At 46.8% G+C, this 27,887-nt stretch overlaps 1 protein-coding gene across 1 annotated transcript; it reads right to left on the reverse strand.

Moving 5' to 3' along the window:
• Positions 1–19,440: 19,440 nt before the first annotated feature.
• LOC311431520 (uncharacterized protein) lies at positions 19,441–24,174 on the reverse strand. The gene is made up of 2 exons (XM_084509058.1): positions 24,047–24,174; positions 19,441–23,660 (listed from the first exon to the last, which is right to left on the reverse strand). Exon 2 carries the CDS (start codon positions 23,647–23,649, stop codon positions 22,663–22,665), a length of 987 nt encoding a protein of 328 aa, XP_084365184.1. The 5' UTR covers positions 23,650–23,660; positions 24,047–24,174; the 3' UTR covers positions 19,441–22,662.
• Positions 24,175–27,887: the final 3,713 nt, after the last annotated feature.

Below are 27,887 nucleotides of genomic sequence, written 5' to 3' on the forward strand. Positions count from 1 at the left end.
TCCTCTCGAGTGGGCAGCTGTGTTCCACCATAGCCTCTCTCTCACTCCCCCTCCTCAAAGAGGAATGGGGATAAAATATGTGAAAAGGGCTCGGAGGTTGAGATAAGGATGAGAAAATCATGCAGTAATTATTGTAACAGGCAAAACAGACTCGGCATAGGGAGATAGTAAGATTTATTGCTTATTACTAACAAGCTAGAGAAGTGAGAAACAAAGGAAAGAAACAAAAAGAACCTTCCTCCTCATCCACCCTCTTCCACCTCCTCCCCCCAAGTGATGCAGGGGAATGGGGGAATGGGGGTTATGGTCAGTCTACAGCACTTCTTCTCTGCCGCTCCTTCTCTGTCACTCTCGTCCCCTGTGCTGTGGGGTCCCACCCACGGGATGCAGCCCTTGCTGAACTGATCCGGCGTGGGCTTCCCACAGGCAGCAGCTCTTCCAGAACTACTCCAGATATGGGTCCATACCACGGGGTCCATCCTTCAGGAGAAAACTGCTCCAACCTGGCTCCCCCACGGGCAGCAGCTCCTGCCAGGTCACCTGCTCCTGCGTGGGCTCCTCTCCACGGGCTACAGGTCCAGCCCGGAATCTGCTCCAGCAGGGGTCTTCCACAGGCGGCAGACTACATTGGTGCAGGGCCACCTGCTCCACCGTGGTCTCCTCCACAGGCCACAGCGTGGAACCCTGCTCCACCGTGGTGTTCGATGGGCTGCAGGGGGACATCCTGCTTCACCATGGTCCTCACCACAGGCCGCAGGGGACTTCTGCTCCGGCGCCTGGAGCACCTCTCCCCCTCCCTCTACACTGACCTTGGCACCTGCAAGGCTGTTTCTCACTCCTCCCACTCTTCCAGCTGCTGCGTGGTGCAGTGTTTTTTTTTTTTTTTTTTTTTTTCTGCCTTAAATATGCTCTCACAGAGGCGCAAAACAACATCGCTTAGTGACTCAGATCTGGAAAACAATGGGGCCCTTACCAAACATGGGGCAGTTTCTAGATCCTTCTCACAGAAACCACCCCTATGGACCCCTGCTACCAAAACCATGCCATGTAAACCCACAACAAAGGATCATCAAGTCCAACTCATGGTACCACAGGTCTAAAAATAATTCCTCTACCACCGCAACCACCTCTTCCTCCAAAACCTCCTCCTCCACCACCGCCTAGAAAGATGACCTCTAAAGTTTCTTCCAACAATAATGATTCTATGTATCCTCCTCCACCACATAGAATCATGGAATATCCCCAGTTGGAAGGGACCCATAAGGATAAACAAGTACAACTCATGGTACCACAGGTATTAAAATAATTCCTCCACCACCACCTCCTACTCCGCCACTGCATAGAAAAATGACCTTGATGGTCTCTTCCAACAATATTGATTCTATGTATTCTCCTCCACAACACAGAATCATGGAATATCCCCAGTTGGAAGGGACGCATAAGGATCATTAAGTACAACTCGTGGTACCACAGGTCTAAAAATAATTCCTCCACCACCAGCACCACCTCCTCCTCCACCATTGCTAGATCAATGATCTTTAAAGTCTCTTCAGACAATAATGATTCTATGTATCCTCCACCACCGCATAGAATCATCGAATATTCCAAGCTGGAAGGGACCCATAAGGATTATTATGTCCATGTAATGGTCCCACAGGTCTAAAAATAGTTTGCCCTCAAACACCACCACCACTGCCTGCTCCTCCAACACCGCTAGGTAAATGATCTTTAAAGTCTCTTCCAAGAATAATGAATCTATGTATCCTCCTGCACCACATAGAATCATGGAATATCCCGAGTTGGAAGGGACCCATAAGGATCATCAAGTCCAATTCATGGTACCACAGGTCTAAACAAAATTTCTCCTCCACCAACAACACCACCGCCTCCTCCACCACTGATAGAACAATGATCTTTAAAGACCCTTCAAACAGTAATGATTCTACGTATCCTCCTCCACCGCATAGAATCATGCAATATCCCCAGTTGGAAGGGACACATAAGGATCATCAAGTCCAAATCATGATACCACAAGTCTAAAAAAAATTTCTCCTCCACCACCACCAAAACCGCGTACTCCACCACTGATAGGATAATGATCTTTAAACTCTCTTCCAATAATAATGGTTCTATGTATCCTCCTCCAAAACATAGTATCATGGAATATCCCCTTTTGGGAGGGACACCTAAGGATCACCAAGTCCAACTCATGCTACAACAGGTGTAAAAATAATTCGTCCTCAATCACCACCACCACCGACTCCTCCACTACTCCTAAAACAATTATATTTAAAGAATCTTCCATCAATAATTATTCTATGTATCCTCCTCCACCACATAGAATCATGTTATATCCCCAGTTGGAACGGACGTATAATGATCATCAAGTCGAAATCATGCTACCACCGGTCTAAAAATAATTTCTCCTCCAAAACCTCCACCACCGCCTCCTCCACCACCGCCTCCTCCACCACCGCCTCCTCCACCACCGCCTCCTCCACCACCGCCTCCTCCACCACCGCCTCCTCCACCACCGCCTCCTCCACCACCGCCTCCTCCACCACCGCCTCCTCCACCACCGCCTCCTCCACCACCGCCTCCTCCACCACCGCCTCCTCCACCACCGCCTCCTCCACCACCGCCTCCTCCACCACCGCCTCCTCCACCACCGCCTCCTCCACCACCGCCTCCTCCACCACCGCCTCCTCCACCACCGCCTCCTCCACCACCGCCTCCTCCACCACCGCCTCCTCCACCACCGCCTCCTCCACCACCGCCTCCTCCACCACCGCCTCCTCCACCACCGCCTCCTCCACCACCGCCTCCTCCACCACCGCCTCCTCCACCACCGCCTCCTCCACCACCGCCTCCTCCACCACCGCCTCCTCCACCACCGCCTCCTCCACCACCGCCTCCTCCACCACCGCCTCCTCCACCACCGCCTCCTCCACCACCGCCTCCTCCACCACCGCCTCCTCCACCACCGCCTCCTCCACCACCGCCTCCTCCACCACCGCCTCCTCCACCACCGCCTCCTCCACCACCGCCTCCTCCACCACCGCCTCCTCCACCACCGCCTCCTCCACCACCGCCTCCTCCACCACCGCCTCCTCCACCACCGCCTCCTCCACCACCGCCTCCTCCACCACCGCCTCCTCCACCACCGCCTCCTCCACCACCGCCTCCTCCACCACCGCCTCCTCCACCACCGCCTCCTCCACCACCGCCTCCTCCACCACCGCCTCCTCCACCACCGCCTCCTCCACCACCGCCTCCTCCACCACCGCCTCCTCCACCACCGCCTCCTCCACCACCGCCTCCTCCACCACCGCCTCCTCCACCACCGCCTCCTCCACCACCGCCTCCTCCACCACCGCCTCCTCCACCACCGCCTCCTCCACCACCGCCTCCTCCACCACCGCCTCCTCCACCACCGCCTCCTCCACCACCGCCTCCTCCACCACCGCCTCCTCCACCACCGCCTCCTCCACCACCGCCTCCTCCACCACCGCCTCCTCCACCACCGCCTCCTCCACCACCGCCTCCTCCACCACCGCCTCCTCCACCACCGCCTCCTCCACCACCGCCTCCTCCACCACCGCCTCCTCCACCACCGCCTCCTCCACCACCGCCTCCTCCACCACCGCCTCCTCCACCACCGCCTCCTCCACCACCGCCTCCTCCACCACCGCCTCCTCCACCACCGCCTCCTCCACCACCGCCTCCTCCACCACCGCCTCCTCCACCACCGCCTCCTCCACCACCGCCTCCTCCACCACCGCCTCCTCCACCACCGCCTCCTCCACCACCGCCTCCTCCACCACCGCCTCCTCCACCACCGCCTCCTCCACCACCGCCTCCTCCACCACCGCCTCCTCCACCACCGCCTCCTCCACCACCGCCTCCTCCACCACCGCCTCCTCCACCACCGCCTCCTCCACCACCGCCTCCTCCACCACCGCCTCCTCCACCACCGCCTCCTCCACCACCGCCTCCTCCACCACCGCCTCCTCCACCACCAAAAACCAGAAAGATGACCTTCAAGGTCTCTTGCAACAATGATTCTATGTATCCGCCTCCACCACATAAAATCATGGAATATCCCCAGTTGGAAGGGACACATAAGGATCATCAAGCCCAAATCATACTACCACAGGTCTAAAAGAAATTTCTCCTCCACCACCACCATCACCGCCTCCTCAACCACTGCTAGATCAATGATCTTTAAAGTCTCTTCCAACAATAATGATTTCATGTATCCTCCTCCACACATAGAATCATGGAATATCCCCAGTTGGGAGGGACACCTAAGGTTCACCAAGTCCAAATCATGCTACCACAGGTTTACAAAATTTCTCTTCCACCACCACCACCACCGCCTCTTCCACCACTCCAAGAAAGATGATCTTTAAAAACCCTTCCAATAATAATGGTTCTACGTATCCTCCTCCACCGCAGAGAATCATGCAATATCCCTAGTTGGAAGGGACACATAAGGATCATCATGTCGAAATCATGCTACTACAGGTCTAAAAATAATTCTTCCTCAATCAACACCACGTCCTCCACCACTGCTAGAATAATGAACTTTAAAGTCTCATCCAACACTATTGATTCCATGTATCCTTCTCCACCGCATAAAATCATGCAATATCCCCAGTTGGAAGGGACACATAAGGATCATCAAGTCCAAGTCACTCTACCACAGGTGTAGAAATAATTCATCCTCAATCACCACCACCACTGCCTGCTCCACCACTGCTAGAACAATGATCTCTTCCAAGAATAATAATGATTCTATGTATCCACCTCCACCACATAGAATCATGGAATATCCCCAGTTGGAAGTGAGAAAAAGTGATCATCAAGTCCAAATCATGCTACCACAGGCCAAAAAAAATTTCTCCTCCAACACCACCACCACCGCCTCCTCCACCACTGCTAGAACAATGATCTTTTAAGTCTCTTCCAGTAATAACGATTCTATGTATCCTCCTCCACCACATAGGATCATGTTCTATCCCCAGTTGGAAGGGACACAAAAGGATTATCAAGTCCAAATCATGGTACCCCAGGTCTAAAAATAATTACTCCTAGACCACCAGCAAAACCGCCTCCTCAAGCACCGCCTCCTCTGCCACCAAAAATTAGAAAGATGACCTAGAAGGTCTCTCCCAACAATAATGATTCAATGTATCCTACTCCAGCACATAGAATCATGTTATATCCCCAGTTGGAAGGGACACATAAGGATCATCAAGTGGAAATCATGCTACCACAGGTCTAAACAAAATTTCTCCTCCACCACCACCACCACCGCCTCTTCCACCACTCCCAGAAAGTGGATCTTTAAAGTCATTTCCAACAATAATGGTTCTATGTATCCTCCTCCACCACATAGAATCATTTTATATCCCCAGTTGGAAGGGACACATAAGGAAAATCAAGCCCAAATGATCGTACCACACGTATAAATATAATTACTCCTCCACAGCCACCACAACCGCCTCCTCAACCACCGCCTCCTCCGCAACCAAAAATTAGAAAGATGACCTTGAAGGACTCTCCCAGCAATAATGATCCTATGTAACGTCCTCCACCACATAGAATCATGGATTATCCCCAGTTGGAAGGGACACATAAGGATCATCAAGCCCAAATCATGCTACCACAGCTCTAAAAGAAATTTCTCCTCCACCACCACCACCACCGCCTCCTCCACCACTGGTAGAAAGATGATCTTTAAAGTCTCTTCCAACAATAATGATTGTAAGTATCATCCTCCGCCACATAGAATCATGGAATATCCCCAGTTGGAAGGGACACATAAGGATCATCAAGTCTAAGTCACGCTACCACAGGTGTAAAAATAATTTGTCTTCAATCACCACCACTGCTAGACGGATGATCTTTAAAGTCTCTTCCAACAATAATGATTCTATGTATCCTATTCCACCGTATAGAATCATGGAATATCCCCAGTTGGAAGGGAAATATAAGGATCCTCAGGTCCAAATCATGGTAGCACATGTCTAGAAATTATTTCTCCTCCATCACCACGACCACCGGCTCCTCCAACACCGCATACTCAACCACCAAATACTGGAAGGATGACCATGACGGTCTCTCCCAATAATAATTATTCTATGTATCCTCCTCTACCACATAGAATCATGGAATATCCCCAGTTGGAAAGGACACATAAGGATCATGAAGTCCAAATCATGCTACCTCAGGTATAAAAAAAGTTATTCCTCCACCACCACTACCACTGCCTCCTCCACCACTGTTAGGACAATGATCTTTAAAGTCTCTTCCAACAAAAATGATTCTATGTATCCTCCTCCACCACATAGAATCATGGAATATCTCCAGTTGGAAGGGACAGTTAAGGAACATATAGTCCAAATCATGGTACCAGAAGTCTAAAAGAAATTTCTCCTCCACCATCACCACCACCACCTCTTCCACCACTACTAGAACGATGATCTTTAAAGATTCTTCCAACCATAATGATTCTATGTATCCACCTCCACCACATAGAATCATGGAATATCCCGAGTTGGAAGAGACACATAAGGATCTTATAGTCCAAATCATGGCACCACTGGTCTAAAAAAAATTTCTCCTCCACAACCACCACCACTGCCTCCTCAACCACTGCTAGAACAATGATCTTTAAAGTCTCTTCCAACAATAACGAATCTATGTATCCTCCTCCACCACATAGAATCATGGAATATCCCCAGTTGGAAGCGACACATAAGGATCATCCAGTCCAAATCATGGTACCACAGGTCTAAAAAAATTACTCCTCCAGCACCACCACCACCGCCTTCTCCACAACTGCTAGAACAATGATATACAAAGCCTCTCCCAACAATAATGATTCTATGTATCCTCCTCCACCACATAGAATCATGGAATATCCCCAGTTGGAAGCGACACATAAGGATCATCAAGTCCAAATCATACTACCACAGGTCTAAAAATAATTTCTCCTCCACCACCACCGCCTCTTCCACCAATGCTAGAAAAATGAAATTTATGGTCTCTTCCAACAATAATGATTGTATGTATCCTCCTCCACCATATAGAATCATGGAATAATACCATTGGAAGGGAAAAATTTAGGATCATCAAGTACAAATTATGCTAACAGAGTTGTAAAAATAATTCGTCCTCAATCACCACCAACAACGCCTCGTCCACCACTGCTAGAAGAATGATATTTAAAGTCTCTCTCAACAATAATGATTCTATGTATCCTCCTCCACCACATAGAATCATGGAATATCCCCAGTTGGAAGGGACTCATAAGGATCATCCTGTCCAAATCATGCTACTACAGGTCTAAAAATAATTTCTCCTCCACCACCAACACCGCCTACACCACCACTGCTAGAACAATGATCTTTAAAGTCTCTTCCAACAATAATGGTTCTATGTATCCTACTCCACAGCATAGAATCATGGAATAATACCAATTGGAAGGGATAAATTAGGATCATCAAGTAGAAATTATGCTAACAGAGGTGTAAAAATAATTCGTTCTCAATCACAACCACCACCGCCTCGTCCACCACTGCTAGAAGACTGATCTTTAAAGTCTCCCCCAACAATAATGATTCTATGTATCCTCCTCCACCACATAGAATCATGGAATATCCCCAGTTGGAAGGGACTCATAAGGATCATGAAGTCCAAATCATGGTACCAAATGTCTAAAAATAATTTCTCCTCCAGCACTACCACCACCGCCTCATCCACCACCGCCTACTCCACCACCAAAAACGAGAACGATGTCCTTGAAGGTCTCCCCCAACAATAATGATTCTATGTATCCTCCTCCACAACATAAAATCATGGAATATCCCCAGTTCGAAGGGACACATAAGGATCATCAAGTCTAAATCACAGTACTACAGGTCTAAAAAAAATTTCTCCTCCACCACCAACACCCCCTCCCCACCACTGCTAGAAAAATGATATATAAAATCTCTTTTTAAGATTTGGATATAAGATTTTATATAAGATACTTTATATCTTTATATAAGATTTGGATATATCAAGAATTATGCTTCTATGTATCCTCATCAACCACATAGAATCATGGAATATCCCTATTTGGAACGGATACATGAGGATCATCAAGTCCAAATCATGCTACCACACATTTAAAAAAATTTCTCTTCCACAAAAACCACCAACACTGCCTCCTCCACCACTGCTAGAACAATGATATTTAAAGTCTCTTCCAACAATAAAGATTCTATATATCCTCCTCCACCACATAGAATCATGGAATATCCCCAGTTGGAAAGGACACATAAGGATCATGAAGTCCAAATCATGCTACCTCAAGTATAAAAAAAGTTATTCCTCCACCACCACTACCACTGCCTCCTCCACCGCTGTCTACTCCACCACCAAAAACTGGAAGGATGACCATGAAGGTCTCCCCCAACAATAATGATTCTTTTTATCTTCCTCCACTTGATAGTATCACGGAATATCCCCAGTTTGAAGAGACACATAAGGATCATCAAGTCCAAATCATGCTACCACACATTTAAAAAAATTTCTCTTCCACCACCACCATCACCACCGCCTCATCCACCACCGCCTCATCCCCCACCAAAAACTAGAACGATGACCTTGAATGTCTCTCCCAACAGTAATGATCCTATGTATCCTCCTCCACCACACAGAACCATGGAACATCCCCTGTTGGAATGGACACGTAAGGATCATCAAGTGGAAATCATGCTACCACAGGTCTAAACAAAATTTCTCCTCCACCACCACCACCACCGCCTCTTCCACCACTGCTAGAATAATGATATCAAAAGTCTCTTCCAAGAATTATGCTTCTATGTACCCTCCTTCACTACATAGAATCAAGTAATATCCCCATTTGGAAATGACACATAAGGATAATCAAGTCCAAATCATGCTACCACAGGTATAAAAATACTTTCTCCTCCACCACCACCACCGCCTTTCCACCAATACTAGAAAAATGAATTTAGAGTCTCTCCCAACAATAATGATTCTACGTATCCTCCTCCACCATATGGAATCATGGAATATAACCAATTGGAAGGGACAAATTAGGATCATCAAGTACAAATTATGCTAACAGAGTTGTAAAAATAATTCGGCCTCAATCCCAACCACCACAGCCTCGTCCTCCACTGCTAGAAGAATGATCTTTTAAGTCTCTCGCAGCAATATTGATTCTATGTATCCTCCTCCACCACAAAGAATCATGGAATACCCCCAGTTGGAAGGGATACATAAGGATCATCAAGTCCAAATCATGCTACCACATGTCTAAAAATAATTTCTCCTCCACCACCACCACAACCGCCTCTTCCACCACTGCTAGAACGATGACCTTGAAAGTCTCTTCCAACAATAATGATTCTATGTATCCTCCTCCACCACATAGAATCATAGGAATATACCTAGTTGGAAGGGACAAATAAGGATAATGAAGTCCAAATCACGGTACCACAGGTATAAAAATAATTTCTCCTCCATCACCAACACCACCTCCTCCACCACTGCTAGAACAATGATATATAAAGTCTCTTCCAAGAATTATGCTTCTATGTATCCTCATAAAACACATAGAATCATGGAATATCCCCATTTGGAAGGGGCAAATTAGGATCATCAAGTTCAAATTATGCTAACAGAGGTGTAAAAATAATTCGTCCTCAATCACCACCACCAACGCCTTTTCCACCACTGCTAGAAGAATGATCTTTAAAGTCTCTACTAACAATAATGATTCTATGTATCCTCCTCCACCACATAGAATCATGGAATATCCCCAGTTGGAAGGGACACATAAGGATCATCAAGTCCAAATCACACTACCACAGGTGTAAAAATAATTCGTCCTCAATCACCACCAACAACGCCTCCTCCACCACTGCTAGAAGGATGATCTTTAAAGTCTCTCTCAACAATAATGATTCTATGTATCCTACTCTGTCGCATAGCATCATGGAATAAACCCAGTTGGAAGTGACACATAAGGATCATCAATTCTAAATCATGCTACCACAGGTATAAAAAAAGTTATTCTTCCAACACCACCACCACCGCCTCCTCCACTACTGCCTACTCCACCACCAAAAACTGGAATGCTGATCATGGAGGTCTCCCCCAACAATAATGATTTTTGTATCCTCCTCCACCAGATAGTATCAAGGAATATCCCCAGTTGGAAGAGACACATAAGGATCATGAAGTCCAAATCATGCTACCACACCTTTAAAACACTTTCTCTTCCACCACTACCACCACCACCGCCTCATCCACCACTGCTAGAACAATGATCTTTAAAGTCTCTTCCAACCCTAATGCTTCTATGTATCCTCCTCCACCTCAAAGAATCATGGAATATCCCCAGTTGGAAGGGACACATAAGTATCATGAAGTCCAAATCATGCTACCAGAGGTCTAAAAAAAATTTCTCCTCCACTACCACCACCACCACCTCCTCCACCACTGCTAGAACAATGGTCTTTAAAGACTCTTCCAATAATAATGGTTCTATGTATCGTCCTCCACCGCATAGAATCATGGAATATTTCCAGTTGGAAGGGACCCATAAAGATCCTCCTCCAGTACCATCGCCTCCTAATCCTTCTTCTTCTCTTCCTCTTCCCTTCCCCCTGCTGCTCCACCACCTGCTGCTCCACCACCTGCTGCTCCACCACCTGCTGCTCCACCACCTGCTGCTCCACCACCTGCTGCTCCACCACCTGCTGCTCCACCACCTGCTGCTCCACCACCTATTCCTCCACCGTCGCCACTACTGCTGCAGTCTCCTTCACCACCACTGCAGCCAACACTGCTGCAGCCTCCACCACCACCTCTTTTTCTCCTCATTGTCTGCTGCCGCCCCCACCTCCACCTTCTTCACCTCCTCCATGACCTTTTCCCCCTCTGCCTCCTTGTTCTTGTCATTATCGTCATCCTTCTCCTCCTTCTCCTCCTTTCGCTCCTCCTTCTATCCCTTTTTTCTTTCTCTCCCTCTCCCTCATCCTCTCCCTCTCCCTCATCCTCTCCCTCTCCCTCATCCTCTCCCTCTCCCTCATCCTCTCCCTCTCCCTCATCCTCTCCCTCTCCCTCATCCTCATCTTCTGCCTCCTCCGCCTCCTTCTCTGCCTCCTGCGCCTTCCCCTCTCCCTCTCTCTCTCCCTCTGCCTCTCCTTCTTCCTCTCCCTCTTCCAGCTGCTGCACCATGTGCCATCCCAAACACTCTGCCTCCCACTGCCACCCTTCGGCCCTTATATAGGGATTAGGCACACCCTCTCTTTATGACGTAATTGTTGCAAACCAGCTAACAATCGCAAGCCAGCCAATCAGGGGACAGGCAACGTATCCCAGGGAGTCATGATGATGCTAGGACTAGCCAGCTGCTGCCTTACAGAGCCACGGTGTATGGTCCTACTGAGTCACAAACGGAACTAGAACTACGTGTATGAGTGGTGGGCAGTGCTCATGACCTGACCCTCCCATAGAAGCCACCTTTACACACCTGGTTCCTGGCGATTGCTCCTGACATCTCTGGCCTCAAGGTCATTGATAGCACCATGGCCTTCTCAGGTGCACAGAGAGCAACGTGGCCGGGAAGAAAAACAACCACAGAGTCAGGGAGATTGCAAGGACCTGTTTATGTTTTTCAGAAGCCAGTGCTCAAATCACAGAATCACAGAATCACAGGATCAGAATCACAGAATCACAGAAATCACAAAATCAGGGTAGGAAACGTCCTCCTCCTTCTCCTCCTCCTCCTCCTTCACAACCTCCTCCTACTTAGTGCAAGAAGGACACTGTGGCCCTTGAGTGTGTCCAGAGAAGGGCTATGAAGCTGGTGGAGGGCCTGAAACACGAGTCCTATGAGGAGTGGCTGAGAGAACTGGTGTTATTTAGCCTGGAGAAGATGAGGCTCAGCAGAGACTTGCAAGTCTACCAGGAATGTAGCGATAGGACTGTAGCGATGGCCTTGTCTTGCACCAGGGAAGGAGTTGGTTGGAAATTAGAATACGTTTCTTCTCAGAACAAGTAGTGAGGCACTGGATTGAGTTGCCCAGCAATCTGGTGGAGTCGCCATCCCTGCAGGTGTTTAAGGAGGGGTTGGACCTGGCGCTTAGGGACATAGTTTAGTGTGTGACGTTGGGAATAGCGGGATGGTTGGACTGTGATCTTGGAGGTCTGTTCCAACAGTAACTATTCTGTGATTGTAATCTGGCTCCTGCTGTCCACTCCTCCAATCCTTCAGTTTACACTTCCTTTTTGTTTTATATGAAACCCTTTGCAAAGGACTCGGGCTTGTGCACGTGTGCAGGCCGTCAGGCACACCATTTTGGGGGACAGCAATCACATTTCAGCGCTTGCAGGCGGTAATCCAGGTACGCTGCCTGTGGCCGCGACCCTGGCCCGCCCCTCCCACCGGAGGGGCAGGGCCGTGCTGGCAGCCGCTTCCTGGAGACCTCACTTTCCCCAGCGCGCCTGCTCCGCTCTCCGCCGCCTCCGCGCAGGCGCAGCCGGGCCGTGGAGCGGGTCCGGAGCGGGCTTGCGGTGGCCGTTGCCGGCGCCGTTGGCAGCGGGGCGGTGGGGATGAGCCCACGCCTGGCCCGGCCTGGCCCAGGGGACGCGGGCGGAGCGATGCCGCGCCTCAGGACGGGCCCCAGCAGCCCGCTCGCCGCTGTCCCGCAGCCGAGCCGCCACCGAGCTCGGGGAGCGCCGCTGACCGGAGCCGCCCGCTCAGGCCCTGCTGGCCCCTTTTTACTGCTGTCTTCAAACAAGTGTTGCAGGCAGTCAGGTGTTTTGCTGAACCGTCCTTGCTGTGGCATTTCTTCTCCGTCTGACAACACTATATGCTATTTTGAGTGGAGTCTAGGCAGAAGTCACTGTTCCATGATGTCCTTTCTGTATTTGTGCCTTTGGGTGGAGCAAAGCCTGCATCTGTCAATAACCCCAATCACTCCTTGCCGGCAGCAGCAGTAGCTGCTGAGGCACTCTCTCATGTGCCCTAGTAAGTGATTTTAACTAAGTGGATTTTTTTGTTTCTTAATAAGTCTCTAGATTGTTAATTATATTTTCCATGTCATCTTTGGATTTGTTTCTCAATTATTATCCGTGGACAGGGCTCGGTATTTAGCATGTGTGACCAGACATGTCGTTTGACCACTTTCTAATGTGTCAGCAGGATCTGGCCAACTATAATTTAAGCCTTTTTAGTGTACTGTGGATTTTGTGGATTAGACAGATTGTTATCTAATGCTGCTGCATCAGCACCAGACCAGACCCTCTCGCAGCCAAACCCCGCAGGAGGTGTTGGTGAGCCAGGTAACAACTGACCAGTGCTTCTCCTCTTTTCTCCCAGCCTTGCTCTGGCTCTGGCTGGTGGAACGCTGCACCAGGCAGCTACCCCATCCTCTGCTCCCTTCCCTGCCTGCTCCATGCCCCAGCTCCATGCCCCTGGGATTACCCTTCTCTGCTGTGGCATGTAACGTATATGTAACATCCAGCTGCCTCTGACAAGAAAACAAACTTTCAGGTCAAGGCAGCAGCATGTGAGAAAAAGCCACCCTGCCACAGCTCAGGGAGGATATTTCTTCATCTATCCAATTTCAAAGTGTGTACCAGGTGGAGGAAGAAGCAGTCAGGGCTACCCTAGGCCCCTAGGTACCTGCAAGGAAACAACATTCTTTTGCAGAAGCAGGGAGCAGAGAAGATGCAACGTTTTTTGTTGTTGTTTGTTTGTTGTTGTGTTTTTTTTTGTTGTTGTTTGCTTGTTTTTTGTTTGTTTGTTTTGTTGTTTTTTTTCTGCTGCAACACTCCCAACATTGGAAAGCAAGCCTTGAGTTAATATGAAAGGATGGCAGGTCGTCTGTACAGCGTTTTCTAAACACATTTTGCACAATTCTATATTACTGTTCATGGTTGGAGTCCAGATAAAGTACTAAGATGGCAAGCTGTGATCTCTGCAAGGCTTGACATTTAAGCACACAGGCTAAAAAAACTGTAAGCAGGCAGGCTAGCCATAAGGAAACCTAGCTGCTAGCCCTAACAGCAGACTTTATAGGCTCTTTTCCTTTAGATTCCCTTGATTTATCAGGAAAGCTGCAGCTAAAACCAGGCACAATGCTAGTTTCTTTCTGCAGCATAGACCTGTGAATTTCCTTAGGCCTTGTTTCTTACACAAGGAGTAAGACAGGTGGCTGTAGAGATGTTTTAATAACTGCTGCTGGGCATTTAAAGTAATTGTTCCTGGCTGTGGTTTCCTGTTTGGTACCAATGATGATTAAACTAGTCTAAGCTTCTTCTCCCCTCAAATATTTTCCCTCTGTCCTACTGACACAGCTGTTTGTGTGTCTGCACAGTGAGTTGGATCAGGGGCTGATGTGGCTAAAAATAACCAAGCGTATTGTGGGGGACTATTACTCTTCAGTCGCTGACATTTTCCGATCTGCGTCATGATGTGGTTGCACATACAGCTGCCCTAGCAGAGTCAGCGGAGCATGGGAATGCCTGACCACAGGGGGCAATGGGAGAGGAGAGGAGGGACCCTCAAACTGATACCACTTTTGAAGAACATGCAGGTGGAGCCACTGCCTCAGTGAGAGGAGCAGGGTAAAACACCTACAGTACAGCTCTGCTGCTCGAAGATCCTTAGCAAGAGAGGAGCGCTAATTCCAGCTGTGTAATGTACTTGTGGAAAATAGAATTCATAAACTGGTCCTCCTTCCTTGGAAATATTTATTGTGTGCATTAAACAACAAAAAAGCATGACACAGGACAGCAGCTCTTTTAATGCCTTTTCTCTGCTTTTCCTTTGATTGTTGCTGCTCCACCAAGGCAGTTGTTTCATGATGTGGATTGCATGGTGGTGGTACCAACTTCAGGAACCACTGAGCTCTCTGGATGTTTGTGACCACCATCCCCAGACTGCATTATTCCCTCACTTGTGCCAGCACTGCTGTTTGTGGAGCTGTACTGAGCCCTGGATCAGGGAAGCTGTCCAAGTTAAAAATAACCCAGTGAGTGGCTGGGGATGGCAAAAGCTTCCATCGTCCAATGTAGTCTGCTCACAAGTCAGCGAGAACTGAGCAGTTGCAGGAAGGTGAGAAAGTGCAGCCTCAGAGATACTTATTTTCTACAAGAAATGTCAGCTTTTCAGCCAGTTGAAGGAGCCTTGTGAATGAGGAGAGAGGAATCCTTTGACCATTGTCATATGTGACAAGAGAGCAAACTTCACCATGCACAGACACTATCACAAAATCTTTCCACACGAGCTTTACTTTAGCAGTCCTTGACACGATGGGTTTTCAGCAAAAGCTAATGATAGCATACTCTAAATTGCTTGGTGGGTGCATGTTGTTTATTCTATGGATTAGGGAAAGGGTTACCATGTTTTTTAAGTGCTGGAAGGACACTGCAGGTATGGGGGCTATGCTAGCACCAAATAAGAGTATTCTTCGCAGATACAAGTCTAATAGTTTAGCGTCACAGAGTGAAGTATCAATCTGTTGATGTATTCCAGAAGAATACCTCTTCTTCTCCGCTCTAGAAAAACAAAACAGCTGCTGGCAAGTGCCAGCACCAGCCTATGTGGTCACACTAGAAGTGAGGTGATCTTCACCTACTTACATGCTTAGAGAGGAACATCTGTAATTATTAATTGTCTTTTATTCCAGGCCATATCTGGGTTTCTTCTGGCCTTTCTCTGCAGTTCATAGTTCTTGCCTCCTGGGATGAATATTTATAAATATCAGGCATTTCCTTTTTCTCCCCTCCTACTTGGGACTTGGCACTTCACAGCATCTCTTCCCAGGAATGCCCCTGCTGGGAGCTGGCTGGCTCAAGCACTGATAGCAATGAAGGTGAAACCTTGAGAGCTTCGGAGCCTGAGGAATTTTCGGATCTTCTTGGGTTACATTTCCAGAGACAGGAATTCACCCTTTCTTCACATGTGTTACTTGCTCTGTGCACACTCAGATGGAAGGTCCAGTTGAAACCCACAGTTATATTAATGTTAGCAGCAACATCACATAGCACACACTCCTCCACAGGATACTAGATTGTACCTAGACGTGCAGCTACATCACATATTACCCCCAATGAAAGCAAGTGACTGAGTTGCACTGAATGAGCTCACAGCAACCTCTGTGCTTAGAGTAAGTCTGAGATGCAACATCAATGTCCATTGTGCTAAGTAACTGCTTAGATTTCAAGGGTACAGGACAAATACCATCATATTCTGACTTTTTTTTTTCACATATCTAAGAATGTGAGGACCAGTGTTCCATGATTTTAACTCTTATTTCTTTAGACACAAGAAAAAAATGTTCTGTTCAACCCCACCACATTTCCATTGTGTTACTATTTCCCTTCTTGTGACAATTATTAAAAGATCTCTCTTGAACAAGGCAGCTTGTGTTTTCCAGTTTGACCCTAGGGTCATATATGATTTGATCATACATCCAGTGAATTCAGCAGATGCCTACAATCTCCCTAATGCATAGTATACATAAACTATGTTTTACATGGTATTTCTGCCTGCCTGAAGGCATAGAGAAAAATGGAAGTTCAGCTGTTAAAGAAATCAGACAATAAATGAAATTGGTGGCCCAGCAGAGACATCTTTTTAAATGCAACAGCCAGGTGCAGAGCTGTGGGAAGCAATTTATCAGTTCCTGTCCTAGTATCAAAGATCTTCTGCAATGGCTGGGAAGAGGCAGATCAAATGACATTGGTCTGTCAAAATCTCTGCCTTTCATAAAAGCAGGTGAGGTACATGTTATGTTTACTTTTGGGTCATATGGGGTAAGCACAGAGAGGCTGCTCTTTTGTGAGGAACAATGACACAGGATCCTCCTCTGTGGTTCTCTGCTGAAAGACAGGAAAGTGCACCCTCCTGAACTACAGCTTGGTAGAATTTAGCAGTATTTTCGTGAAGGTCAGCTTGAAGTAGAGACAGAGCAGGTAGTTGTTGCCCAAAGCAGTATATGACCAGTAGCAGGAATATTGAAAAAAAAAAAAAAAAAAAAAAAAAAAAGTCGTCCATATATGAGGGAGCAATTGTCTGGGGAACTGGAGAATGATGACTCTTCTCACATACAGCTGTTATCCTCTCCAAAGTATCTAGTTTTCCCAGCAGTGTCAGGTGTAGAGAATCCAGCTCCTCAATCTTTCATCTTTCTTCCTAGCTGTTCATTGCATTTCAACTTCTTCTAATCCTTTCCCTCATGTGGTGATGTGGTTCACCCTTCACCCCTGAGAAAACAAAATGCTTAGAGACGCCTTTACTTTGACTTTATTACCCTTCCTAGTAATGCCATGCCATTATAACACTTATTCATGCTCAGGAAAGAGGCATAGGCAGATATGCTTGCACTATTACCAGAGAAACGCTTCCTGAGGAAGCTTTGTCATTGCTCAAAGCAGCTGCATTTCCAAGCAGTAAAGCCATTTTTGGTTACTCCTCCCATAGTCTATTGAGAGTTCTGTGAGCAGCTTTGTTCCTTCACAAGAAAGTCACTGTAGTCAGTTCCTCTAGGCTGTGCAACCAAGCCAGGCAGGTTTGCGAACAGGACAGTAAAGTGCTAGAAATATTTTGAATTGCCTGTCCATGGGGCTGCTCAGGCAAGTTTCTTCTAAGCAGCACTAACCTTGACATCCAATTGAAGAACTGATTTAGCAGAAAAACATCTGGGCAATCAGATCCCCCACTGCTTATTATGCTGCTAGAGCATCAACAGCGCCAGCACAGAGTGGCCAGAAACACATGGCTGTCATGGCAGGAGAGAACAGGAATGCACTTTCAAGGAGCAGCTGCAAATAAGGTCTGCTTAAGAATACTTACCAGACCTCAGCCTAAGGTACTAACAAACAAATCTGGGGGGGTTGTTTGTTTGGCTTTACTAGTATGCCTAAAATAACAACTGTTGGTACTATTGGGTAAGATTCTGCCTCTAGAGGGCAGAAACAGTATTTGATTATATGATGAATACAGAAAAAAAAAAAAAGTTTTAAGACACATACAAGCTAGGCATAGTAATTATAACATGGTTAACATAGTACAATAGAAAGAGTAGCCAGTTAGGTCAGCCTGTGTTACCCTGAAATTGTAGTTAAATGTAAGACATGAAACAGCACAACTTCATTTGAAATACCTTTTTGTAACAAACCTTTTTGAGAATTAAAGTACAGCAGTAAAAGCACCTTCAGCATGAATTTTTCTATATTGTTTAATCTAATAGAAAATATTTCACACAAACCATTCATTTTGAACTATCCCCGTATTTCTGATTCCTCCATAGCTAGCCTCAGGAAGAAAGGGGAAAATTTTGCTTTCCCTAAAAAGTCTGCTTTGTTCCTAGGCTCTCCTATCTGTTATGTGAATAAGCATCTCAAACAGATCACGTCTGTGAGAAGAGCAACCAGCTGCCAAGGTCTATTGAGACTGCAGGGCAGTGTTACCAAGAGTATTTATGCATTTTCTGTGAACAAAGCCAGCAAGCACTTGAATGAGAGAAGGGAGGGGATGGTTGAGAGGTGGCCTAGCTGACTTATGAGATATATGAAGTTTAGGTTTGGCATAGAAAGGCTAAAGGCCCTTCGGAGCTTAGGGAGCCATATCAGAAAAACCTCTTTTGGCCTCTGTTCTGCTCTATGTCCTAAAATATCTTCTATTTACATTTTTTTCAGAGATGGGAACTCCTGCTACTGTCTCTGGTAGTATTCAGACCAGTTGTTGAGACAAAGGGGAAACAGGACTACAAAAACAGGGCTTGGTGTGCATGCAGTTTTGTTTGTTTGATATATCTAAAAATTGTTTTAGAGATTACACATTAAATACTTTTAAAAGTTTATTGAACACACAGAACACACATCCTGTTCAAAATCAAAAGATATGTGTTTTTTCCCTGCCATAAAAAAAAAAAAAGCGGAAGATATAAGTTGTATTTCAATTACCATTATATATCCATTGTTTGCAAGGAATTGGAAAACTGGATCCCATACAACCCAGGTGACAGAACTAGGGAAAAAATCTCCTTAGAGCTGCAGACAGCTCTGACAGAATCAGGTTCATCTAACAGCAGGTTGGTATGTTACTCCAGAATGAGGTTCTGCCACTTTCTCTTGTATAGGAATAGTGAACAGTATGTGCCACACTCTGGCTTTTCAGATCCATGCAGGTCTGATGAAAATGAAGACCAATTCCAAGAATATCCCTCACCTCTAGATTCTTATTTGCATTACACAGAAGCTCTGCTATGTAATAGCCATCCCTCTGTGAAGAATGACACATTTATTTCCACAGCTGGTCCTGCCAGGGGCCAAGAAACTGTGATGGTTGGGAGGCCACTCTGGGGAGAAAGAAAGAAAACAAACAGAATAACAAGGAAAACCAGGGTGAAAAATTTTATTTCAGAGACATCATTCATCCATTTGTTTATCTTAGGTATTTCTAAAGTGCCATAGTATCACCATAGTATCTAAGCACCAACAGCACAACAGGAATTTACAGTATTCTACAGAGCTCCCTCAACTGGCAGCAGGATCTGGACACCAGTTGGTGACCGTGGATCTGGGATGGAGTGTGCTAGGGATGGTCTGCTGGTCTGCTGCAATTATAGTAGCTAATTACCTTTTTTTTTTTTTTTTTCCAGTAGACTCCCATTATGATCCTGAGGGAGGAGACGGCTGTTAGAGAAGCCAGTGAGCTAGCTGCTGTGAAAGTAAACCTATCGGTTCTTGACCTTATGCAGATGCCATACCTCTGTCCTCTGAATTTGGCCTGTGAGTTTGTGCTGCCCACAAAGCAATTAAATTCCTGGAAAAGGAAGATACTCTCTAACTTTTGCAATAGCGAAGAAAGGGTGCTGCCCAGATTCTCCTCTCAAACTAGAGGTTCACAAACAGTAAAGGGCAGACCAGCGGGAGAAAGTGAATTATTTCTGCCAAGTGACACTGAACAGGGAAAACTAGCAGTGGCTATGGAGTGGAACTCCAGAAATGTGCTTACACTGGTGAGCAATCCAATCCTAGCCACTAAGATTACTGCACCAGCTATGTGCTGTGAACCCTAAGGTCACTTTGATTTGACAGGCAGTTTTAAGTAAGTTAATAAAGATCTCATAAATAAATGTTTATCAACCCTTTTAATTTATAGAACACTGTTAGGTACACACAGCACTTCACAAAGTGTGTAGAGGGAGAAGAAATGCTGTAAGGACTGCTGCAAAGGCATAGTTGAGGGGCAATTGGCTTCTCAAACCACTATCTTGATGCAAGGGTTTCCTTCTGAGTTGAGCTCAGCTATGTGCAGACTCAGGTTTGATTTCATAGATCTGCTACAGTGATTCCATTCAGATTTCTAACAGAAAAGTCGCATCCACCGGATGCTATTCCCTGGCAAAGGGGACTTCTCAGCCAGACAGATATTTGTAGGGCTGTAGATTTCTTTTACAAAAATTAAACTGGAATGAGACAAGTTCATACAAATTGATCAGTTCTACAGCTAGACCGCAGAATGACCTTTGAATTTTAAAATGAGCCTACCAACTGAGAACTGTAGTATCCTTTCTGAAAATCTGCTAGCAAATAAAAATCTTGAAACTTCTGGAACCAACTAAATGACCATTAGTCACTTTTCACTTTCCAGAAGTCACTTTCCAAAAGCAGAACAAAAATCAGGAAGTCATTGGTTTGAAGCACTTCATTAAAAAAAAAAAAAAAAAAAAAAGTGCATTTGCAAATGAAGGCTTTGGGTTCCTGTGTAAACAAAGCCCACTCCATTTCAGAAAGCTCCTCCTACTTCCCTGAGCGGCTGCACACAAAAGACATAAAGGTGCCTTGTTACTCTATGAGCTGCAAACAATTTCATGCTCTTCCTACAGTTTCTTTCTTTTAAAATGTATTGAAACATCATTTTATCAGCAGCTGAGTGTCAAGAAGTGTCCTGGGGTTTGCAAAGGATCCCTGTGAACCCTGGGCTACTTTGCAGAGTAGCAAGTTCTGGAGAGAAAGCCATTCACAAGCATCCCTAACCAACAGTTGCTCAGATCTATGGATCTCCTTAATTTCCTTCGTTTCTTCCGCACCACAGCCCCAGTCTTCTCACTGGCTTCAGTCTGCATTCCTTTTTCCAGAGATATACCAAAGCCACAGAGCCAGCTGCAGGACTAGTAAGATATATGACAAAACCAGAAATCTTTCCTAAGCTCTAGCAGTATCAGTAAGACAGTCTAAAAATAAACCATGTAAAGTGTTGCACTGCAATTCCTTGTAGTTAGAACCATGATGGGGGAACATCCTACAACTGCCACTGATATGTACCTGTGTAAAGTGAGGGGGTGAGCACTAATCTGAATGACATGTATAAGCCATTCTTTGCAACCATAAGGGCCACACGTTTTTATATAAATAAAAGAACACTATTGCATATCTTTTACACAAACACACAAAGTAATCAGTGTAAAACTGAATGTCCTGATATGAAAATTCAGATGTTTTGGTACAAAACCTATTTCTCACCACTTCTTATTGAGAAATGCTAGCAAATACAGTATGCTCAATGTTTTGAGAAGTACTGATATGGTATAGTGTCACAGAGTTGGCCATTTTGACCACTGCCAACGTGTGTACATGTGTGAATGCTCACGTGTGAAGATACTTGATATAAAAGCTAGTTCATACATATATGAATATATACATATAGATGTTATTTATATGCACACACACTGGTCAAAATGGGACATGAGAAATACTTGAAGGGAATCAGGTCATTCTCAGGTTGTTCTGTCCCATTTTACAGCACAGCTTACACCAGCCCACTTGAACCAAACATGTGAATCCGAATTCTGCAGAACAAAAAGGGTACCGGTACAAACTCACAGGTGACCTCCATACACCTGTCAAGTTGTGTACCAAAGTCTTAGCAGCAGCAAGTACAATTCTGACTTTTTTTAAAGCTTCTGGGTCTGATAGTTTTCTACATCAGTTACCTACCAGTTTTGAATAAGCCGTGTCCCTACCATCCCAGCAGCATTTGCAGTAAACATTCACAGGCATGCCTTCCTTATCCAGGTATGTCTACACATTCTATAAAGGTCACAACATTTCAGCTGTGTGTGGAACAAAGCTCCTTAAGCAGACACTCAAGGACCTTACCTCCCACCTTATTTCCCCTGACATGACCACGTATGCATACACTGTGTGATCAAGCAGCTTTTCCTCACATGACCTGACATTGCACATCCTCCCTTCAGGTTCCCAGATAGTTTTTACTGGGAGGTGGAAGAACACATTTGCGTTTTGGCTGCCTGATGGGTGGAATCCAACTCTAGCACCGGGGAAGGAGGATGACAGGGCTTTGGGATGCAGAACCACCCACCACAACCACTGCTCAATCTCTGTCCATGCCTGAGGTGCTTTGGGAGAAGGAGGTGACTGAAAAGGGCAACCCAGTCCAAAAGCATTATTCCGGCCAGCTGCCTACAATTCAGAGGCCTTCTTGTAGTCACATGAGGCCCTTGTCTTCCCCCTTGTCCCTTAGGCACATTTGGGACAGGCCTGGATTAGGAGTTGCATCTGGGATCATCCCCAGACCACACCAAGTGATGCTGCCTACCACACGTGCACCCGCTGGTGGGAGACTAAGTAGGAGTTGCGACTAAAGCTCTTCCCGCAGTGGGAGCACTTAAAAGGTTTTTCCCCAGTGTGGGTACGACGGTGCCGGATGAGGGTAGAGTTGTCACTGAAGCAGGTCCCACACTCGGCACACTTGTAGGGCTTCTCCCCAGTGTGGGTGCGACGGTGCTGGACAAGGTGCGAACGCTGGCTGAAACTCTTCCCACAGTCAGGACACAAATAAGGCTTCTCACCTGTGTGGACACGACGGTGGATGACCAGCTTAGAGCTCTCACTGAAGCACTTGTTGCAGTCAGTACACTTGTAGGGCTTCTCGCCCGTGTGGAGCCGCTGGTGGGCAATGAGGTTGGAGCTGTCGCTGAAGCGCTTTCCACACTGGGAGCACTTGTAGGGTTTTTCTCCTGTGTGAAAGTTGGCATGGCGGAGCAGGCCTGAGTTCTGGTAGAAGTTCCTCCCACACTTGGCACACACATAAGGCCGCTCACCAGTGTGGTTGCGCTGGTGCTGCACCAGGTGGGTGCTCTGGCTGAAGCTCTTCCCACAGTCCTTGCATTGGTACGGCCGCTCGCCTGTGTGGATGCGCTGGTGCTGGATGAGGTGTGAGCGGCGGCTGAAGCTCTTCCCGCAGTCAGCACACACATACGGCTTCTCCCCGGTGTGGATCCTCTGGTGGCGGATCAGGTCTGAGCTGCGGTTGAAGCTCTGCCCGCACTCGATGCAGATGTACGGTTTCTCTCCCATGAATGCTCTCTGGTGCACCACAGTCTCCTTACGCTTTCGGAAGCCACAGCGAGGACTCTTCTCCGGCCTCGTCTCTGCAGAGAGGAGGTCTGGCCTCGGACAGGCTATCTCCTGGTGGCAGCCCGCAGGGGAAGCTTCCCTCATGAAAAAGTCCGAAACGGCCCCACAGGGTTCGGCTGCCTCCGGACCATCCTGGTGGAGGTTCTCCTCATTCTCACTCATGCTCCCATCACCTGCGGGGCCAGAAGCAGACATCAGACACGCAGCTGACCCCCTCCGCTGCCCAGCCCACACCTTTAACCCCCTCCCGCGCCCCCCCTTCCCCATCCACCTTCCCGGCTCCATCCGTCCCCCAGAGCCGGGGGCTTCTCCCAGTGCCGGGCAGCAGCGTGCTCGGGGCCGTGCGGGGCGAGGAGGGGAGCGCACAGCAGGGGCCCAGCCGCCGCGGGGAAGCCGCGCCCGGTCCCCGGCCGCCCGCCGTCCCCTCCTCCCCCCGCCCGGGGCCCGCCCGCATCCCCGCCCGCCCCGCCGCCACTTCCTGCGGCTCCCGGCAGGCGGCCGCCCGGCCTCGCCGCCCCGAGCTCGGCCGCACCCGCAGCGGCCCCGCCGCGCTCCTCACCGCGGTTTCGGCTGCGGGAGGGCCCCTGGGGCCGCTGCCCGGCCCGGCCCGGCCCGCACGGCGGCGACAGCCCCTCCTTCGCTCCCTTCCTCCGTCCGCAGCGGGGCTTTCCGCGTTTTTCGTTTTGCTTTCACATAATGTTTCCCAGCATGTCTTTGTATCTGTTTCCTCCTGCACGTTTCTCTATTCCCAGATATTCCTGACGTGTTCCTATACTGTTCATAGATGAGGAATGGGGACTGTTTTGATTAAAGGAAACTCGGAGCACATGGGAAGTTAGCAGAAATACAAAGTAATCACAATAGTTGATTTCATGGATTTTCATGAATCTTTCCTGCAGTTGAGGCACATCATCTGTAAGGATTGAGTGAACCAAAATGACAAGGCATGCCTGGTTTTGGCTCTGGATGCGAGAGTTTGCGGAACCCGAACTGATGCTTGCCTCTGTATGCTCAAATACCTACATGAATACTCACGAAAAAATTACTATGACTGATAAATTATTTGCCTTAAATGCTGCCATATTCCACAGCTACTCAAAGCAGAAGAAACCAACGATTTTTCTGTGATTTCGTGCCCTTAAACAAGCTTATCAGAGTTTTTCCTTCTGTTGTGATACAGTGGGAATACAATTCTGTTGTCCCTACCATGCTTGCTGAATTGTTTTCTGATTTATTCCCAGTCACTTTTAAACACCTCTTTTTAGTAGTTGTTATGCAGACCCAATACTCAAATTTTGTCTCATCTTCTGATTAGCGGCTGGAAGGGAGAAATTAAGGTGTGTAAATATGAAAATGTGTTTGCACGAGATGGAAGAAGGATCAGTGAGGTATGTACCTGCACAGTGCCAGGTAAAGTCAGCTGTAGGAGGGGAAAGATATTGCTAAAGACTTTTCACAGTGGCTGCGAGGGAACACAGCTTAAAATTCTGAAAAAATATAGTTTAAGAGGGAAGTAGTAAAATGTGGTAGCAATTGTGTTCAGTCTGTCCTCCACACATTGGAAATCTGGTTCTTGAGATGCCTCCCTGGAAAATAATCATAAACAGGGAAAATAGAATTTGATCCAATTGCCAGTAAGATTAAGATATAAGATTAATTTTATTTCACCAATATTTTCACCAAATACTTTTTTTTTTTGTTAATGAGACTACACTACATATTGCAAATGATTGTATAAGTTAACATGCATTTATTAATTTAATACACGAGTTTTCAGTGTCATTATTCTGTCAAATATTGAATCAAACTTTCTATTTATTCATTAATACCTTTGCTTATTCCAGACTTGATAAGATGTCTGTGGAATTGGAATTTCTGTGCAGATTACTCTGCCTTTGTAAAAATAATTTGTAGTGTCAAGTGTACCAGGCTATGGTGATTTGCCATGGTTCTCAGTATACGATTCATCACAGGGATTTGGCCATCAGCTGTGGCTGTCTAGGTCTCACAGTTGGAAGGATACTGGTCTTCAAGCCAGTTTCCCTTTTTTCATTTGTGTTATAAATTAGACCACACAATTTACTGGTCTATTGAAATTATTTTATTAATCAAGTAAGCAGACACAAGCAAAACAGTGCTGGGCGGCTGGGGAGTCTCCGCTCCGCAACAGCACGCAACTAACCCCCCTCAGTCCCTTCTTCTTATAGTCTAGCAGTTCCAGTTGTTTGTCTGCTACGTTGCCACATCCTGGTATATTCTTCGGCTGCGAACGCTGTTGCTAGGGGGTCGTGAAGATGAAGGCCGTAGTCTTCCTCCACGAATTGGTCTCCCTTTTCTCCTTATATGGTATTAAGTCCATCTCTCAGGTCATGCCCTGAGGACGTTGTAAAACCTGCTTGGCGACTTAAGCAAGAGGCAGATTGCAATCTCTAACTTAATCAGGGAGCTACCATGGTCCATTGTTTTATCACAATAGGTTACAACATGTATGCAACCTTCCCCCAGTCTCTGCCCTGAATCAAGGCCGAAGGGCAGAAGTTCCCCTTACAATCCCTTTTACAATGAACAAACTTCACTTATTCTATAACAATTTGCATTAGTGATGTTGATGGCAGGTTTCCTTCTGCCCACTGATGTGCACTTGTCTGTATGGGAAGGCAAATTTTGGATCTGTTGCTACAAAAGACACACTAGCTGAGAAACCTCTATCCACCTTGTGATATTAGTCCGTTAAATCTGTTAAACAAACTCAGGTGTTGGACACAGAATTTGTACCTCACACAGAGGAATAGGAACACTTGATCCTTACCTATAAGGTGGAATGAAAAATGTATAATTTTATGGTCAGTGTTATATATGGAGTGGTAATTCGTGTCGAGAAAAATGGTTGATATTAATAAAGAAGGGGGAGATTTGGGAATGTGGCCATGCGGGTTGGAAAGCCCCATGGTTGAGATAACATTAGACTCTTAATGACGAGGCCATCAGGAATATAAAAGAGTTTAGAGGGAACAAAGAAGGGACGTTTAGATGTAGAGCTTAGGGAAATGGTTTAGTGGGGACTGTTAGCATTAGGTCAGAGGTTGGACTCGATGATCTTGAGGTCTCTTCCAACCTAGAAATTCTGTGATTCTGTGATTCTGTGATTCAGGAGACTCCATGCAGTCTCCAGTTTCTTGTTCTCCAGATGGTTTCTTGTTCTCCAGCCGTTAAGGCATGGATGTTTCTGGATGTTTGCTGTTGTTGTTACATTCAAAGTTGTTTGACCAATGAAGTTGTTTTGAAAAGAACTGCTGTGGAGAGAAGGGAGCCTGCCCTCAAGATAAAAAAAAAAAAAAAAAAAAAAAGGCAACACGATGAAGTTACATCATCAATAAAGAAGGAGGAAAAAGAAGTGAAGAGGAACAGGCTGGCAGAATGGAGACCAGGATGGGAACAGGCACTTTGATTGCCTCATGAAGATAAGTTCGGCCAAACTCAGCAAACTGCTCAGAGAAGCTCGTACTGAAAGTCACTGGAAACAGGCTCACTGGAACTGGAGAGAAGCTCGAGCTGAGAGAAGCGGACCTGTGCACACAACTGCCTCTCGCTGGTAAGCAGTTGCGCATTATGGGGAATCATATGTCCTTAGGAACAAAGACTGTCCTGGTAACCTTACAGCTTATTCTCCTTATTAACAATAGGACAGTTTATGAGCCTGAAATATGGGACCAAACTGAGGTCAAGGTGTGGGACTCTGCAACTAAAAATGACAAGGTTGCAGTGGGATTGTTCCTGTGAGAAACACTCCGTAGCCAATAACTTAGGCTCCCCCAGTGACTGTTCACTACATCCCCCCACCTTCTGAAGCATTTTCTGCGTATCTTGCCAGGCTTTAATCACACAATGAACTTTCAAGAGCCCTTGGGATACTGGGTCCTTGGGACTCATCCCCGAGTACTTTCTCATTCTGACCCCAAGTCTCTCATATGATTTCTGTGTTGCACACTATTATTATTCCAGCCAGGATTGGCAAGTGGGTATTTCTGCCCTGCCGCTATTACCCCTGGTCCTGGAGGATGAGCTCTTTCCCATTCTTGTATAGCAGCTCTCCTCCTGATCATTCCCATTTCTTTCCCTGTAAACAACATACTTATAGACATAATTCCCTCCCCCAAGAGTGTAAGTCACGTCGTAGGAACTGGTCTAATTGCTCAGCTAGGCTGTTGGGGTCCTCGAATAAAGACTTCCTCTCCTTCTTAAAAGTCCTAACCTCTCTGCTGGTAAGGAGGGGGGGGAGGGGGGGTAGTTCACCTAAGAGGATACACAGTTAGTGTTAGTACTGTTAGTATCAGGGAAGGCAAAATTCTCAATATATCTTCTACCTTGCTCTAATTCTTGCCAGAGCCTAGAGTACGATC

This window comes from Aythya ferina, assembly GCF_964211825.1.
Source record: "Aythya ferina genome assembly, chromosome: 1".
NCBI lineage: Eukaryota > Metazoa > Chordata > Aves > Anseriformes > Anatidae > Aythya > Aythya ferina.